A 16,007-nucleotide genomic window follows, 5' to 3' on the forward strand; every position below is an offset into this window, starting at 1 on the left:
TCTGAGCTCCAGCCTGAAAACATCCACAGGCAAATGAGGACCCAAAGGCTTTGTACCAACTGGCAGCATTCAGTCATTTTACATCATCATCCTTCCCTTTGGAACAAGTAAAGGCTCACATTTTCTAACAAGTCTCCATTTTATAGATCCTTTTGTGTTTTTTCTTCCTGAAATACACTATATTGCCAAAAGTATTCACTCACCCATCCAAATAATTGAAATCAGGTGTTCCAATCACTTCCATGGCCACAGGTGTGTAAAATCAAGCAGCTAGGCATGCAGACTGTTTCTACAAACATTTGTGAAAGAATGGGTCGCTCTCAGGAGCTCAGTGAATTCCAGCATGGTACTGTGATAGGATGTGCAACAAGTCCAGTGGTGAAATTTCCTCGCTCCTAAATATTCCACAGTCAACTGTCAGTGGTATTATAACAAAGTGGAAGTGACTGGGAACGACAGCAACTCAGCCGGAAAGTGGTAGGCCATGTAAAATGACAGAGCGGGGTCACCAACTTTCTGCAGTCAATCGCTACAGACCTCCAAACTTCATGTGGCCTTCAGATTAGCTCAAGAACAGTGGTAGAAAGCTTCATGGAATGGGTTTCCATGGCCGAGCAGCTGCATCCAAGCCATACATCACCAAGTGTAATGGAAAGTGTCAGATGCAGTGGTGTAAAGCACACCGCCACTGGACTCTAGAGGAGTGGAGACGTGTTCTCTGAAGTGACGAATTCCACTTTTCCATCTGGCAATCTGATGGACCAGTCTGAGTTTGGCGGTTGGTTTGGTGGAGGGGGGATTATGGTCTGGGCTTGTTTTTCAGGAGCTGGGCTTGGCCCCTTAGTTCCAGTAAAAGGAACTCTGAATGCTTCAGCACACCAAGAGATTTTGGACAATTCCATGCTCCCAACTTTGTGGGAACAGTTTGGGGATGGCCCCTTCCAGTTCCAACATGACTGTGCACCAGTGCACAAAGCAAGGTCCATAAAGACATGGATGAGAGAGTTTGGTGTGGATGAACTTGACTGGCCTGCACAGAGTCCTGACCTCAACCTGATAGAACACCTTTGGGATGAATTAGAGCGGAGACTGAGAGCCAGGCCTTCTTGTCCAACATCAGTGTATGACCTCACAAATGCACAGTGTATGACCTCCCATAAACACACTCCTAAACCTTGTGGAAAGCCTTCCTGGAAGAGTTGAAGCTGTTATAGCTGCAAAGGGTGGACTGACGTCATACTAAACCCTATGGATTAAGAATGGGATGTCACTTAAGTTCATATACGAGTGGGAGGTGAGCAAATACTTATGGCAATATAGTGTATATGCTTCTACTGACAACCAGTAGCTAAATATATATATAGCATAGACTGGCTGCCAGTGTTTACATATCTATGAATGCTTCTGTTTTTAATCACAGGAACAAATTAGATACCCTAAAGTCTAAAAATAACTTCATGGATTTGGTTTAGAAATCTAAATAATGCAGTACCTCGCATGAAGATGGTACCTAATAAAGTCAGGACTAAAATAGAACAAACATGTTTTAAATCATCAAGGACATGTTATAAATATTTGGATGCTGTTGGTGGGAAAAAAGTAGGTTAATATATAAACATTCACAATAATTTATAGTTTTTAATCCCAGATTTGAGAATGGCAGAGCTTCATTTCCACAAGGTGCACAGTGGAGGACAATTAGGGAAGCTGGAAGCACTCGCTTCTATTTGCACCATCCTTGAAATGTGGTGGGCTGGGCGTGCTGGCTGATCCAGACGATAGCACAGACAGATGGAGAAAGGGCAGAAGAGCCACTGGCTCCTCTGGTTGCCATGGTGAGAGAGGAGGTGAAGTGTGCGAGGAGACAGCCATTGTAAGTAAAGTGAAAGGGGACTGAATTATCATTCAGCAGGTGGCACTGATGCTTTGTCCCCCTCCACCAGGTAATGAATGGTGTGGCCTCACCACACACACAAGGAGGGCAATAATCTCCCATCAGCCACCTCCCTTTACACAGCAGGTAAGTAACACCAGGTCAATGGCCATGTGAACTACAGAGGGAAAAAACACTGCTGTTTGATCCCTGGTTGAATAGGTAAATAAGAGTTTCAGCCGAATCGGCTGAGAAAAGGAACACAGAGTGGAAATAAGCCCCCTTTATTCAATATCGATTTACATTTTATATAAAATTACTTACATTTATTACATTTCTTCAAAATACAAGCAGCCAAACAACATACAAATCAAATACAAAATTATAAAATTTCTTATATTTATCATCTTCCCTTTCTGAAATAACAGATGTGTTCTATAATAACTCTTAATAACCTTTCTGTAGCTGTGGTAAATCTCTTACTTGTCTACAACTTACCCATCTGTTGACATATGAGACCTAGAAAAATATGGTATTCAGTATCTGTCTTTCAGTGTACAGTACAAGATCTGGGAATCTGATCAGTGAACATTCAAGGTGGGCTTCTATCTCTTTCATCAAAAGATAAGCTCATGTGGTATATTACTGTCATAACAGGGAGGATGGAGCTTGAAATCAGTGTATATATAGAAAAGACAGAAGAGTATGGAGATAACAAATAATGTGAAAAAAGAGAACATTTATATTATGGCCTTCACTGGAAATCCAGTCAGAATAGAAAAAAGAAATTATTTAAAAAATATCAGTCTTCACTGCTCAGGTGTGAAGCTCTGTGGTCCGTACATCGTATGGCATATAAAAAAGAAAAAGCCTTAGAAACAACCAGCACACCCTTTCTCTACCATACTTACATGTGTTCAGAAAATTGAGCCGACCCACTTTCAGTCCCCTCACTTCTGTGACTCAGAGTCCTTATTCCACTTCAACTAGAAACAGTTATGGGTACAAATTTAGCACTGCATTTTAAGTTTCAACTGTGCACAAGTGTGGCTTATGGTGTTAATAAAGTTTTTGCAAATCAGCAGCTTTACTTCAGTGTCATACCGTTTACAGTGAAGCACTGTAGAACTTAAGTTTGACAAACATTAGAAAGCAAACATTGAATGGAAAATAAAACTCTTCAGCACACCAACAAGGACATTATGCTGATGCTAAACCAGCAAAAACCTAAGAGCCTCATAGGAAATAGAAAGGACTTCCTGTCTTTGTATTATACATTGTACACTGTGGTAAAAAAAGGAGTACAAAGTGTAAAGTTAGGCTATGCGGCGGTTTCATGAATTGTCCCCTCTAGTTTCTTTGGGAGTAGCTCTCTCCTCTCGTCAATACTGATGACTGGCTTCCGGCAGTTTTGCCCGTCGATATAAATCTTTGCATACACTGGATTGGAGTAGTTCATGGGCTGTTTGGGAAGGAGAAGATGAAAAACAAACATTATACATTTGTACTGGAGTGAGTCTTTGAGGGTGTTTTGGCCACTAAGAGCCCTCGGAGCACAGACTGTGGAACAAAAAATGGATTGCTTCTGCTAAAATCATGCAATTTTCAAATCAGTGCAATTGACTCATTTTCATCTGATTGTAGAGAAGGAGCGTTTGTTCCTCACCTTGTGCTCACGATGGAGCTTGAATCAGTCAACATGCTGATTAGGGGTGGAGTGGGGGTACAGCTGTTTTTAAGGTTAATTTGAAGAGCACAGTCGACATGCGTATGTGGACAAGTTTTTTTCCTTGGACTTTCTGAACTCCTTTTTTCGTGTAGCTTTTTACTGATGGTTGGTGGTAGATAGCTGCCAATGTGGATCTGCCTGACTCAGTTACTTCTGTTAAAATCAGCCACACATCTGTTTATCATGATAAATGTTAATGGTTTTCTTGAAGTTGCTAAACTTCAGCTACTTTAATTATAGTAGTATATACTAGGGGTCAACCGATATTTGGCTTTTTGCAGGTCATTAATTTCAGTGTTTTATTCCACTGATAACCGATAAAATAAATGAATAAAAAAGTCAGCTACTTTGGCTCTGCTGCATGCGTTTCTCTTGCTGAGCTCTGCTTTACACTAGATGTTTCTCAAAGCCAAGGAAGGATCCTCAAATGGCCGTCGACTGCCATCAGAGGACTGTTCCAATCTCGAGGATCCTCGATATTTTTTCCAAGGACTGAGTCCTTCAAACAGAGAATTTCCAAGGATGCACATTCACAATCCAATGCACATTGTTTTCCTTCTCTTAAAAAAGAACTAAATCACGTAATATCAGGAGTATCAAGGTCCTAGTGAGCTCAATTCACTCTCATATGTCCTGTTTCCACCGTGAATATGTTGTCATCATTATTTCATATCATCATAGTAAAGCTGGATGGGTAAAAGTAGTGCCATATAATATGTTTATGTTATGTAATTATATTATTATATTAAATGATCAGTGTGATTATATGATCATATTATTATATATATTATGACAGCACAGGGTAAAACTTGTGTATATGGGCGTGACCCTTCCTATGAAATAATCATGCAAACTCACTAGCCTGTTCCAAATGTGTGTTCAAGAGTTGCCAGGGAGGACTCTGGCCTTGCCTCCAAGAATCCTGACTCCTGGACTTTAAGAAATAGCTACTGTCTCCCCTAATGTCCCACCCACAAGACTATCTGATAGGCTAACATGCCACAAGAGTTCCAGCCAATCAACATGGCAGCCCAATATGAGCAGGCTGGCGAGCTAAGTGGAGTCTGTGTGCCACTTTTACAGGGAAATACAACGGCTATTTCTTACATTTAAACATGATCCTCCACACTGAAGTTCTGAGGACTAGTTCCTAAGATGACAAGTCTGTCCAGCGCCACAGTTAAACCCAAGAAAATGCTAGAAGAGTGAAATTCGTTTCGGGTCTATGTTATGCTCTGGTAAAAATCATTGAGTTTGAAATAATGTGTTGAGCTGCAGCTGATGTTTACAGCAGTGTCACTGCAGCAGGGGCTAACGAGAGCTTCCTGACTGTAAATGTAATATTATTCATCTGTTTGAGATGGGGCTTCTTCATGTTACTCAACGTCACATTAGTCAACAATAGCCTTTGATGTTGAGTCCTATAATATGTTGGAAAATGTCTTGTGCTGCTTCCTCATTTAACCAGATGGCAGTAAGTGATAAAATATATCTTAAAAAAAATTAAACTTCACATGCTTAAATCTTGGGAGAAAAAAAATGGTCAGTTATTCTTTTGTAAACACTCCGCAGGATGATTTTTTTATTAACTGATCTTATTTGGTAGTAATAACACTAAGACTAAGTATGACTATGGCGTTGCTGATCTGGCTGACAGATGGGCACCTTGTACATGCTTGCCAGGAGACTTCGGGCATTAATGCCACCTCTTTGCTTGTGCATCGCTTATGCACTGCCTTCTTGCATATCACTTTACTCCACTCCAGATTTAAGAGGGTACAATACTGCTTTATGTAAAAATATTGATATGGAAGAATTAGTTCATAGTTAACTTCTGATTCAGGTTATCAATATGAAAGTCTACTGATACATTCAAGTTTTATTGTAACCATGCAGCAACCTCCAGTCCTGAAAAATGAAGCCAATGCAGAATTGCAAAAAATTGCTATACCACGAGTGTCCACTTGAGGCTGGCTGCAGGAACACTGGAAGTCACGTACAAAACACACTTTAAAAAGCTGGTTTTATCACTAGAAATAAACTGGTTTACAGTTTTAAACCAAACGTGTCCAATTAGCTAATGTCTTCATGTCCTCACACTGTACGGGGGTTGAATTTTTTTGTTCCATAATTGTGTAGATTATATTTAGGGAAAACCTCACTCCTCACTGCGTCTCATTTGATTGACAGATAGCTAGACAGGCAGTTGCTACCACCAGATGGCTAGCTTTAGCGCTAGCTTAGCTGACAGGAAGTCGAGCTCAGTGGGTGGGCTCTTGTCTGCCGTTAGGTTGATTTAAAGTTCTGTTGAGACCGCGATTTCAATATGGAAGCTTCTATGGATTAGCTTCAGAAGCAGCTTGAGTCCGCCTATTGCAATCAGACAGCTGACGTCACACAGCCTTTGTCCAATTCTATTACAGTCTACGATTATAACTAAGGTATCCCTCTTAATCAGCTCCATCTTAACAATCACTAACATTTAAATGATTTAAACATTAATGCATCAGTAGATATAATGTATTTGCACAGTATATTATAATGAAATGTTATTTTGCTTTTATCACATTGGGTACATTTTGTTTGACATAATTACACTTACTTAAATGTTAGATTTGGGCCTTTACTTGTATTTGGACATTTTTACTCTGTAGTTTTGATGTTTTTTCTTGAGTTTGGGCACTAACATGATTGGTTAATAAATAAATTAACTGTAACAGGTGTATCTATTTATGCATACCAATTCAAAATTCAATATTTTTACTTGAAGATGTTCATTTTTGCTGTAAACGAATAGTGGTTTCAAACATCAGTTGGTCCCCCCCCCAAAAAAACAGTATTGGTTGACTCCTAGTATACACCCTTTCTCGTTGTCAATAGTGGTTGATAATGTTAATATTATCGGTCAATTATTCTACTTTGGTTTAATGCTAATACCACATACACTGTTACCATTAGTGCCATGGCACTGTACATCTATCCTTCGTTCACTGATGTTATGGATGCTGCTGTTTGTCTCTATTCATCATCTTCCTCAGCATCTCTGTCCCTCTGTCCAACCCCAGGTTCTTCAGCAGATATTTGCTCAAGATGAGCCTGGTTTCTGCCAGCTGAAGGCAGTTATATCCTTTCCTTTTTTACAATGCTGAATGTCGCTGTGCTCATAGTGTTTTAATGTTGGGTCTTTGCAAAAGAATACATTCTATTCTTTGTTATATTATTTACAGAGATTCTTAAGAGTAAAAATATTATCAGTCGGTGCTACACAAATAAAGATTGATTTAGTGATTGATTTTTATTAGTAAAAAAAAAAACATTCTCTCTTGAGAGAGTCATAACTGATTATATCAAAAAGAGTAGTGATAGTTATTTATTAAAAAGACTTGTAGACACAGAAAAGTAGAACTGTTGTCACTCTCACCAGAGGCTGCAGGCGGTCTAAATATAATGTTGCATTTACCACCAGCTTTCTAGAGAATTAATTTTTTTCTTACTCATGTTCTTACTCTTACAAATTTTCAGAGAAAGGGTCAAAAGAGCAATCCTTTTGTGAATGTGACATTCAGTTAAACTGGCAGTAACAGCAAACACTCATGCATGCAAGAACTGAAACCACAGAACAGACAGCAACATGCAAAAGAACAAGATGACATTCAGCCATTCATGTAGCAGTTTAGTAAATGTTTGGTTGTATTTGAACTGAATTTAGATTCTATGAAGTTATTTCTTGTTATGGTTTGTAGGTAACTGCACAGTTAATACTGCATTGCTACATGAGGATGACTTTTTTTCTTCAGGGCAGAAATGAAATAATGTTTCATAATTCACCTGTCCAGGGATTACCTCCTTGGGCACAGAATTCATGCCCAAGGTGTGAGGGTCACTGGATTTTACACACCAGCCCTGCAACACAACAAACAACTTCTCTTTTTAGAGCAGAATTCAATTCAAGCAGTTTCAAACATTACACCTGACAATCTCATAATGTACAAATCCATTAATATGTGGGCTGTAGTAAAATGAATTCTAGAGGTAGGGACTTGTGGTGTATGTGTATGAGAGTAAAGAAAGCACACAAATACAGGAGCTAGTTTAGATTCAAGACAACATGCTTCTGTCGAAAATCCATCCAGATTGGACTGACAATAGCAAATGTCAGAGATGGCAGAGAGAGAAGCAATAGCATTAGGCGTAAAGCTCTTGCAGGTGAGCTAGATAACAGTATCAGTGAAGGTGTTATGATTCATTTGATAGGCTGAGTATTAGTGAAGGGTTGAAGGTCATGAGCAGAATATATCACCAGCCAGATCATAATTCTGCTTGGTTCATGGAAGCTGCACATTCCTGAACACACCAAAATCTTTTGGAACGATCTGATTTAACCTAAGAGCTGGTATGATGCTGTCAGTTTTAGAAACAGAGACAGAGAACAACACTTTTTTTATTAGACAGGAATAATAGTCTGGAAAATGTGTCCTTTACAGAAACCGTCTCCAATTTGGATTTGTTATTAAAATTATTTTGCACAGCAGTTTGAACAAAGGCAGAGGCCACTATGAAAATTAATGCAGTATATTAAAACATCTTGAAATATACAACATGATGCAAAATGCTAGGATTGTCCTTGACTAATGTTTTAAACAGTCAAACCTGATTTTCAGATTTTTCCTGTGGTTGTCTTATCAGCAAATGATGCCCATTTTCATTTGCAACAGAAGAATTTGATCTATCCTTAATCTCACTCATCAATTCTGCATCATGGTGACCTTATAACCTTACGACACATGCCTGTTTATAATAGAGAAGGCTCACACCTTAATTATCTTCTTTGTCAGTGTACTTACCAGTTTTAAAAGACAGGCCTTTTTACTTACTGCTAATTGGTATGACAAACGCTGCTGACTCTGAGTTATTGGGAAACTAAAGATCTGAAAGCCAGCTGGATGCTGCTGCTCCAAAGGCCCCACAAAAAATGGTAAACAACCTTACATTTATTCTTGTAAACAAGACTGAAGGTGCATGTATAACTTTCAGAATTATCATTAATAATTAGAATTTATACCAAGATAGACTAAGTTATGATTCATTTAAAGAAAATACATGTAAAAATAAGACAGAGCACCCCCATGTAGCTGGAATGGAAGGATCATTGTTTCATAAGTACATGTCTGATTTTGAGATGGCTGATGAATGAGACTCTCTTAAACTAATTGTCAAATATTGTGCCTACATGGGGTAAATACTTACGGTAATCTAGATATAAATGTCTAATAGATACAGTACAGATAAAAAATTACCCCTTTTTTTTTAACACAATACAAGTTTTACACCTCTGTGATACAGAACTACATAAAATGATACAACAACTATAGTAAAAATATTCTATTCATTATCTTAAAGGAGACGTTCAGTTAGCTGTTGCTGATTAACTGGTTTAATTCATGATTAAATGGCCAACCTTGTGAGGGTCCAGCGTGAAGTTGGGTCTCAGTAGGCTGCCTGCATCAGCATGGTTGTCATGGTCCACTTCATACATGTTGTATGACGGGTTCCCAATCTCCACGTTTATCCCTCCGTTCGTCATGGGCTGCCTCTGGACACGTTTTCCCCTGAGTGTTTGTGTGTGAGGAGCCATCCGTCATTATCATGATACAAGCAAACAGGTCAAAATGCTGGAGAACTTTGCACAGCTCATGTGAGAAATCGCATTTCACAAAAACACAGAGTTCAAAGCTCAGCCAGGCAAACCTAATAGAGGAATTACTCTGAGAGGTCTTCTCTGCTGTTTTACTGAACATGCTGAAAAAACTGAACTTTTAAAACACTCGTGTCAAGTCAATATCAAAACTAAAGCTTTCTTGATGTATTTACTTACCGCTGCCTCTGTCTGCAGATGTAAACACCTGCTACCACCATCACAATCAAGACTACCAGAAGGACCAGAGGCACAATGATCGCTATGCTCCCTGAGAGACAGAAGAGAGGTGATATTGAAAAATAACTGATGAATTACATGAGCTAAACAGTGGATTTGAAGAAAACTTTAATGATGTTAATTATTTTCCTTAGTCGTGTTTTCCTGTCTCACTCCATTTATAGAGCAGCTTTACACTAACATTTGTCTGGACACATTGACTCTGTTAAGAGATGCAGCATTTAAACATCAGCAGATATGAGAAACTGAAGACATTCAAAAGGTTAGACAGTTTGTAAAGTTTATAACCAGAGTAGGGATGGGAATCGAGAACGGTTCCAATCGGTTCAATCCATCGACATCATGTAAATTTAATCTTAACCATTTCCTCATCAATGCCTTACTTCCACACTTAAAAACTACGATCTCAAGAGAGACGGTCAGCAAAGCAAAAAAACAGAGACGTTGAGGAAGTAATCGTGGCTGACGATCACAAAAACAGGCTAAAGTGGTCAAAAGTGTGGCTTCATTTCTCTAAAAAAAAAAAAAAAAAAAAAAAAAACTGTGCAATGTGGAGTGTCTGGAACAGTGATTTTAGGCAAGGTATGCATATTTTTGCATAAGAACTGTTAATTTTGTACAACATTTCAGATTAATTTTCAGATGTTCAGAGATCTAGGGTCCCGAAACTGGTTTTATATATTTTTTATGGTTTTATCAATTAAAGAAGATGAGCAGTGGTGTTCTGAGATTGAAGATCCAAAGAGAAGTTTGTTTTAACTGAGATATTTCCAACAAAAAAGAGAATTTTAGTTTATTCTGACATGTTCTCCTCCCTAACACTTGATGTTTTGCATTTTTAGTTACCTAAATTGTTTATTAAAGCCAGTAATTAAAGTGTGCTTGCATTGATTCTCACTGAAGGTGGGAGACATGTTGTCCAGTGTTTAGAGAAAATGAGACTCAATAAAATTTGAGTTGTTAAAAAGCGAAAACCTAAAAAGTCTACTTTTTCTTAAAAGAAAATTCACAGGAAGAAATTGATAAATAATTGAATCAATACGCAGAATCGATAATGGCATTAATATCAATAAAATCTTATCAATTCTCATCCTTACACCAGAGTAGCAATTTTTTTTACTTCCAAACATTTCAAGACTTCAGTTTACACTGACAATGTGCACTGCTCAAAAATATAAAGGAAACAATTGAATCACATGAGATCCTGTTGAATATATTATTCATACTGAACATCTTAACTGTGCAGTGTGTAAAATTAGAGTGACAACATCCAACAGGTAATTACCCATGCCGATGAAATTGGCAGGGGGTTATGTAAAGGGTTCTGTATCTTTGTATGTTTCTTTATTTGCTTGTTTGTATGTGTACAAGATAACTCGAATTTTGAACACCATAGTAATCAATGGGAGTGTAAGTTCCTTGGTGGCGCTGCTTAGGCGTGGGTCTGCCGCCTCAGACGGCCATTTTAGTTCTAGAATGTGATGCTCATTTTTCTGATGATTACTGTGGCAAACAGTGAAATGGAAAAAAATGTGTTTCTTTTATTTTGTTCCTTCTGTGGCGCCACAGAAAAATGCAAAATATCCAAAATGGTGGGGTCCTTGGAAGGGACCCTCCTTATATGTGAGTAGATGGCTCAAGCTGGGTACACACTGTGCAATTTCAAGCCAACCATATGACAGTCGTTGCAGAATGTCAGCTCATACTGAGCATCTGAACCGCTTATGATGCACGACCATTGCACGTGATTTATGTGCTCACACTGTACTGTCTGATGGCCGTGCCCCACCTGAGTGCTCACACTGTACGAGTGAAGTCCAGACAGACTGTGACAGAAATCCACAAATATTCCTTTTTAAAAAGTCTCACACACTGAGGATGAAGTGTTTCCAGTCATATGCTCTCTCTCTCTCCCCCACACACACAAACAGCATAACCTCAGTGTCAGCTGCAGGTCTGCAGGTAGGAATATTTCCTGCTCCTTTATTTCCTTTATCCTAGCATGGCTGTGAGGGCATCACAAAGTCATTCCAGCTGTTGAATGTCATAGTAATTTAGAACATTATCTGAAAATTTCAAGCAAAAAAATCCCCCAAAGTTGTTCACTCTGCTCGTGTTTCTGCTCTGACTGCGGGGGTGTCTGGAGTTGTACGACCAAAATATCAAACATGCCAGAAATCCTCCAACCAGTCGGGAGAAGCTCGTCAGGCTGTAGCTGGGCCGTGGTCAGGCCGTGGTCGGCTGTCGTACCCCCTGTACACAGCACGAAAAATGACGCCCTATCTGACTGAAAGTTGACCTGACTTCAAAGTGAGTCATGCTCAAAATTCGTGGCTGAATCAGACAAAAATCACACAGTGTATGCCTGGCTTCATTCATAGTTGTTTTAAAAAATTGTATTTAGGTGGATAAACATTTATTTGATAGATCTATTCATACTGTATATATTATGTTTTACTTTTACCAAGTCTGTTCAGCTAAATGCTACTAGGATAACTATTACACTGCACCTTTTATGGATGTAAAGTGTATTTGTCAAGGACATACTGGCATAATAATGGTCACTGGAAAACAAAATCATCAGATACAGAACTACATAAAAATGATCAAAAATCAAAGTAAATATTGAAAGCCAGACCAACTGGTGTTAATGTCGCCATGGTAACTCATAATGGAGGTGTGTATGGCTATCTGAGCACCTGTCTGTGTCTGGGCATGCTTCTCAGTCAGTGTTTTCTAGGAGATGTCTTTGCAGACCAGGATCAGGACAACAGTGGGAATGAGAGGGCAACGATATGGCACCAATGCCTTCATCATCCAGGAGTAATCCTCCTTCTCATCGCCATCGTCATCATCTTACTGCTGACTTTGGAGATGTGAGATTAGGCCTCATGCCAACTAGAGGTCCTCCTGCAGCCCTACCCTATCCTCCTTGTACAACTGCCACTCTGCTGGCTTTCCCTCCATTCTTTTGGGACTATTCTGGAATTAACTGCAAACCTCCTTGTGTCAACACAGGAGTGCACCATCCTAGAGGAACTGGACACCCTGACTGGGTTGTAAGTACTGCCTAGAGACACTTTTACAAACAGAACGTAACATTAGAGAAAAATCAGTCAGGATGGAAAAGGAGAGGGTAAATTGTCTGCAGCCACCACAGGCAACATCAGATCTTTTATGTGGATTGTCTTGTTTTTGCCCCTCCATTGCAGCTGTTTTCACTTTCATTTTGGTGGAAAAAATTAAACGTTTGTTCAAAAACAAAACTGTAAGCTTTAATTTTAAGGCTCCTAGAAAAATCCTTATACTCACCGCCACTGGTATTGTCTGATCTGCTGCTTTTAGGGGCTGGTCTTTCACACTGTGTTCCTGCCCAATTTGCTGAACATCTGAAGGAGGTCGAAAGATAATTAACATCATTAGAATAAATTTTCCTGTAAAAAATAAACTAAGAGTACAACATTACAAATAGAGCTCTAGTATGAAGTGACCGTGGCTTACAAATACAACACATTATGGTAAGTCTTGCTATGAAGTGCTCTGATTTGAAACAAACAAAACTGCACCTGGAGAGAGGACACTATGTGCATGATGGGTGCATAAACAGTCTGTACATCTTGACTATTCAGTGCAGGAAAAAAGAAATCAAACAGTGGGACGACATGTTGTCATCTCCTTTGTGTTCAATGGGATCCGATGGGTGTGATGTATGACCCTTGTTACAGGAGGTGATATCTAATTTCACACGACTGACGCAGATGGGTCTGTAAAGCATGGGTGATTTGGTTGGTGTGACTGGATGATGACAGAATGAAATTACTCTAAATTACATGCACTCTAAGAATCAGAACACAAGGCTACAGAAATAAGGATGCAGCCCCATACATTCAGGGAATGAATCACGCTCTCTTGAACGAAATGTCACATAGATGTGAATTTTAATAGGATATTAAGGCCAACAGAGAGTTTTTATCTCATTTGAGAGGCTTTAATCTTCAAAAGTGTAATTCCAAAAGAAATTGCATGTTCTCTTAACCTGTGTTAGAAACCTCAGAGATTAACACCAATTACTGATAAATGTTCAGCCAAGTAGAATAAATGCATACCTGATGACTGGACACTGACAAAATATACAATATGTCATCATGCACAGGTTTTATTTTTCCAAATTCTTGTGTACTGAGTGACGACCGTATGAGATGGCTGGGTGTCAGTGTGGGGCAGCAAGGGTGCAGACTCATGCAGCAGCTGATAATGTAATAAGTGCCACAATAAAAGCTATTTGCAAAAGTGTAATTACAGTAGCACAGACTCAGGCTTCTAGTTTGAAAGTTCAATAAAACACTATCATAAATCAAGTCTTACCGCTATGCCTCTAAAAATATTATCTACATAACCATAAGGCTGGTATGAAAGAGATAGTTTATATTTTATGAAATGTGTTGAGTTTCTTTCAGTACATTTGAAATACAATTGAAGCTAATTTCATGTTTCATCAATAGATGTAAAGTTACAGTCAGCAACTGGTTTGTCTAGAACAGATTATTATTGTTCAAAGAATACTGACGGCAGTGGTTGTCATATAAAAAGTTACATATTCAACTTCAACCTCAAAACTTCATTTATTTTGGCTTGTAATTCACTAATTGCTCAACATTGAGATAATTTGAGGGTAATTTGTCAATCAAGAGTTTTCTAAGGTACATTTAGCTTCAGCAGAATTCAAGAGAAACCTCAGGATACTTCCTGGTGACTAATAATACAAAGTTAATTCTAATTTTAAAGGAATTTAAATTTGGAAAAAAAAAATACTTGCAGTGAACCATCCATTCATCTATCAATGTATTCTCTATACTGCTTATCCTGTTCAGGGTAGTGGTGGGCTTTAGCCCATCCCAGCTGTGACTGGGAGAGAGCTAGTTGCCAGACAATAATGCAGTCCAGTTTTGGCTTATTAAGTATAATGCAAGTTTGTGGTGACTGCAAAGAAAAAGTTAGTACCTTAATCCAGACTATGTGGTAATATCCTGGTAAAACCTGTATCTGTACAGTAGAGGTTTGTGGTGATTGCACAGAGGAGGAACCATCAATTAACGTAGGTATTACCAAGTATGTGAAGGAATTTTTCCTGGTTTTAAAAATGACTGGATTATTAATTGGCACATTCAGGGACAACTACTGTATTGAAAATTTGTATAATATATATTATATGTAGAAATTTCTATATTAAATGATAAATATTAGGCTCTTTAACACACAGTAGACTCCTGATAACTAACATAACTACCTTTAATGATGGGTAAAGGGGGAGGAGTTTCTATGAAATGTCTGCATAGTTTCTTGGACTGTGCACAGTCGTATCAGAGTTATTACCATCCTAACCTGTCAGAATGACATGGTTCCTAGTTGAACGATAATACAGGAGGTTTTTTCGGTAATTGTTATCATTGTAATTATAATCATTGACAGTATGATTACCCCATAATTCACCACAATTACCAGGTAATTACTGGGTAATTAGGGGACTGGAAAAGAAAGAGTTACAACTGTCAAGTTGTGCAAAAGCTCCAAAAGTCTAACTTGATTTATTTTTTGTCGCTGTTACTTTTTCTTGGACTTATTACATGATAAGCTGCTCCAAGGCCGCACTGTGACAAACAGCCCATTTTGTGGACTGAGGCTGAAATGGAGCCAGATGGAGTTGTGGTGGGGTGTGGACAAAGGGGGTGAGTGGGCTCTGAATACAGCTGGAGAGGTGAGAAGGACCTACTTGCAGCGTGGTTTGTTAAGAGCTGTTAATGTGCAAATCCCCTCATTCTGACAGAAGTAATCGCAGGGGTTGGCCAGCTCATCACAACGTTGGTTCTTGAACCCTGACGTACAGCTGCAAAAAATTGTGTTTGGAGTGATAAAAGGGCCCAGATAATGTATAGTATACTGCAGAACTGTTTGCTGTTTGATGAATGAAGACTGAAAGACTAAATCCTTTAGGCTTCACTTGTACGATGGAGTAAGTTAGTGTTGTGTCTGCAAATAAGTTAAATGATAAACAGATTACATTCATTTTACTGTTATAGTGTGAAAGGAACATCTGCAAGAAAAGGCTATTACAGTGGTCTAACTTTGAGATGTTAACATTTATGTATGCAACTGCAATAACAGAGAGGAAATAAACACTTTGTGTGTATTCAGTTACTAATACAAAAAGAGATGACACATTTAGAAATCACCTGCTTTTAGAAAATCACATCCCAACACAAACACAGAAAAACATACATAATAATGTCAAAAGTTAGTCATTAAAAAAAAAAAATAAATAATATGTATTTACAAGTGAGCACAAGTCAAAGTAGACCATCCAAATTCTGTTTATAAGGTAGTGAAAATCTACTCAGAATAACCGAACAAATTTATAGTAGCTTGTTGGCACGTTTTTACATGTTGAACCAACAATAGAAGTTTATTCACTT

General features: G+C 38.5%; 1 protein-coding gene across 1 annotated transcript in view; it reads right to left on the reverse strand.

The window, feature by feature from the left end:
• Positions 1-2,161: 2,161 nt before the first annotated feature.
• Positions 2,162-16,007, reverse strand: part of lrp1bb (low density lipoprotein receptor-related protein 1Bb) — a 245,433-nt gene continuing 231,587 nt past the window's right edge. The window contains exons 85-90 of the mRNA XM_041807111.1: positions 15,308-15,421; positions 12,850-12,926; positions 9,478-9,568; positions 9,061-9,211; positions 7,431-7,505; positions 2,162-3,335 (exon numbers count right to left, since the gene is read on the reverse strand). Coding sequence (XP_041663045.1) covers positions 3,195-3,335; positions 7,431-7,505; positions 9,061-9,211; positions 9,478-9,568; positions 12,850-12,926; positions 15,308-15,421 — 649 coding nt within the window. The 3' untranslated portion in view covers positions 2,162-3,194. The remainder of the gene's footprint in view (positions 3,336-7,430; positions 7,506-9,060; positions 9,212-9,477; positions 9,569-12,849; positions 12,927-15,307; positions 15,422-16,007) is intronic.

The sequence above is a fragment of the Cheilinus undulatus genome, linkage group 15 (genome assembly GCF_018320785.1).
Source record: "Cheilinus undulatus linkage group 15, ASM1832078v1, whole genome shotgun sequence".
Lineage (NCBI taxonomy): Eukaryota > Metazoa > Chordata > Actinopteri > Labriformes > Labridae > Cheilinus > Cheilinus undulatus.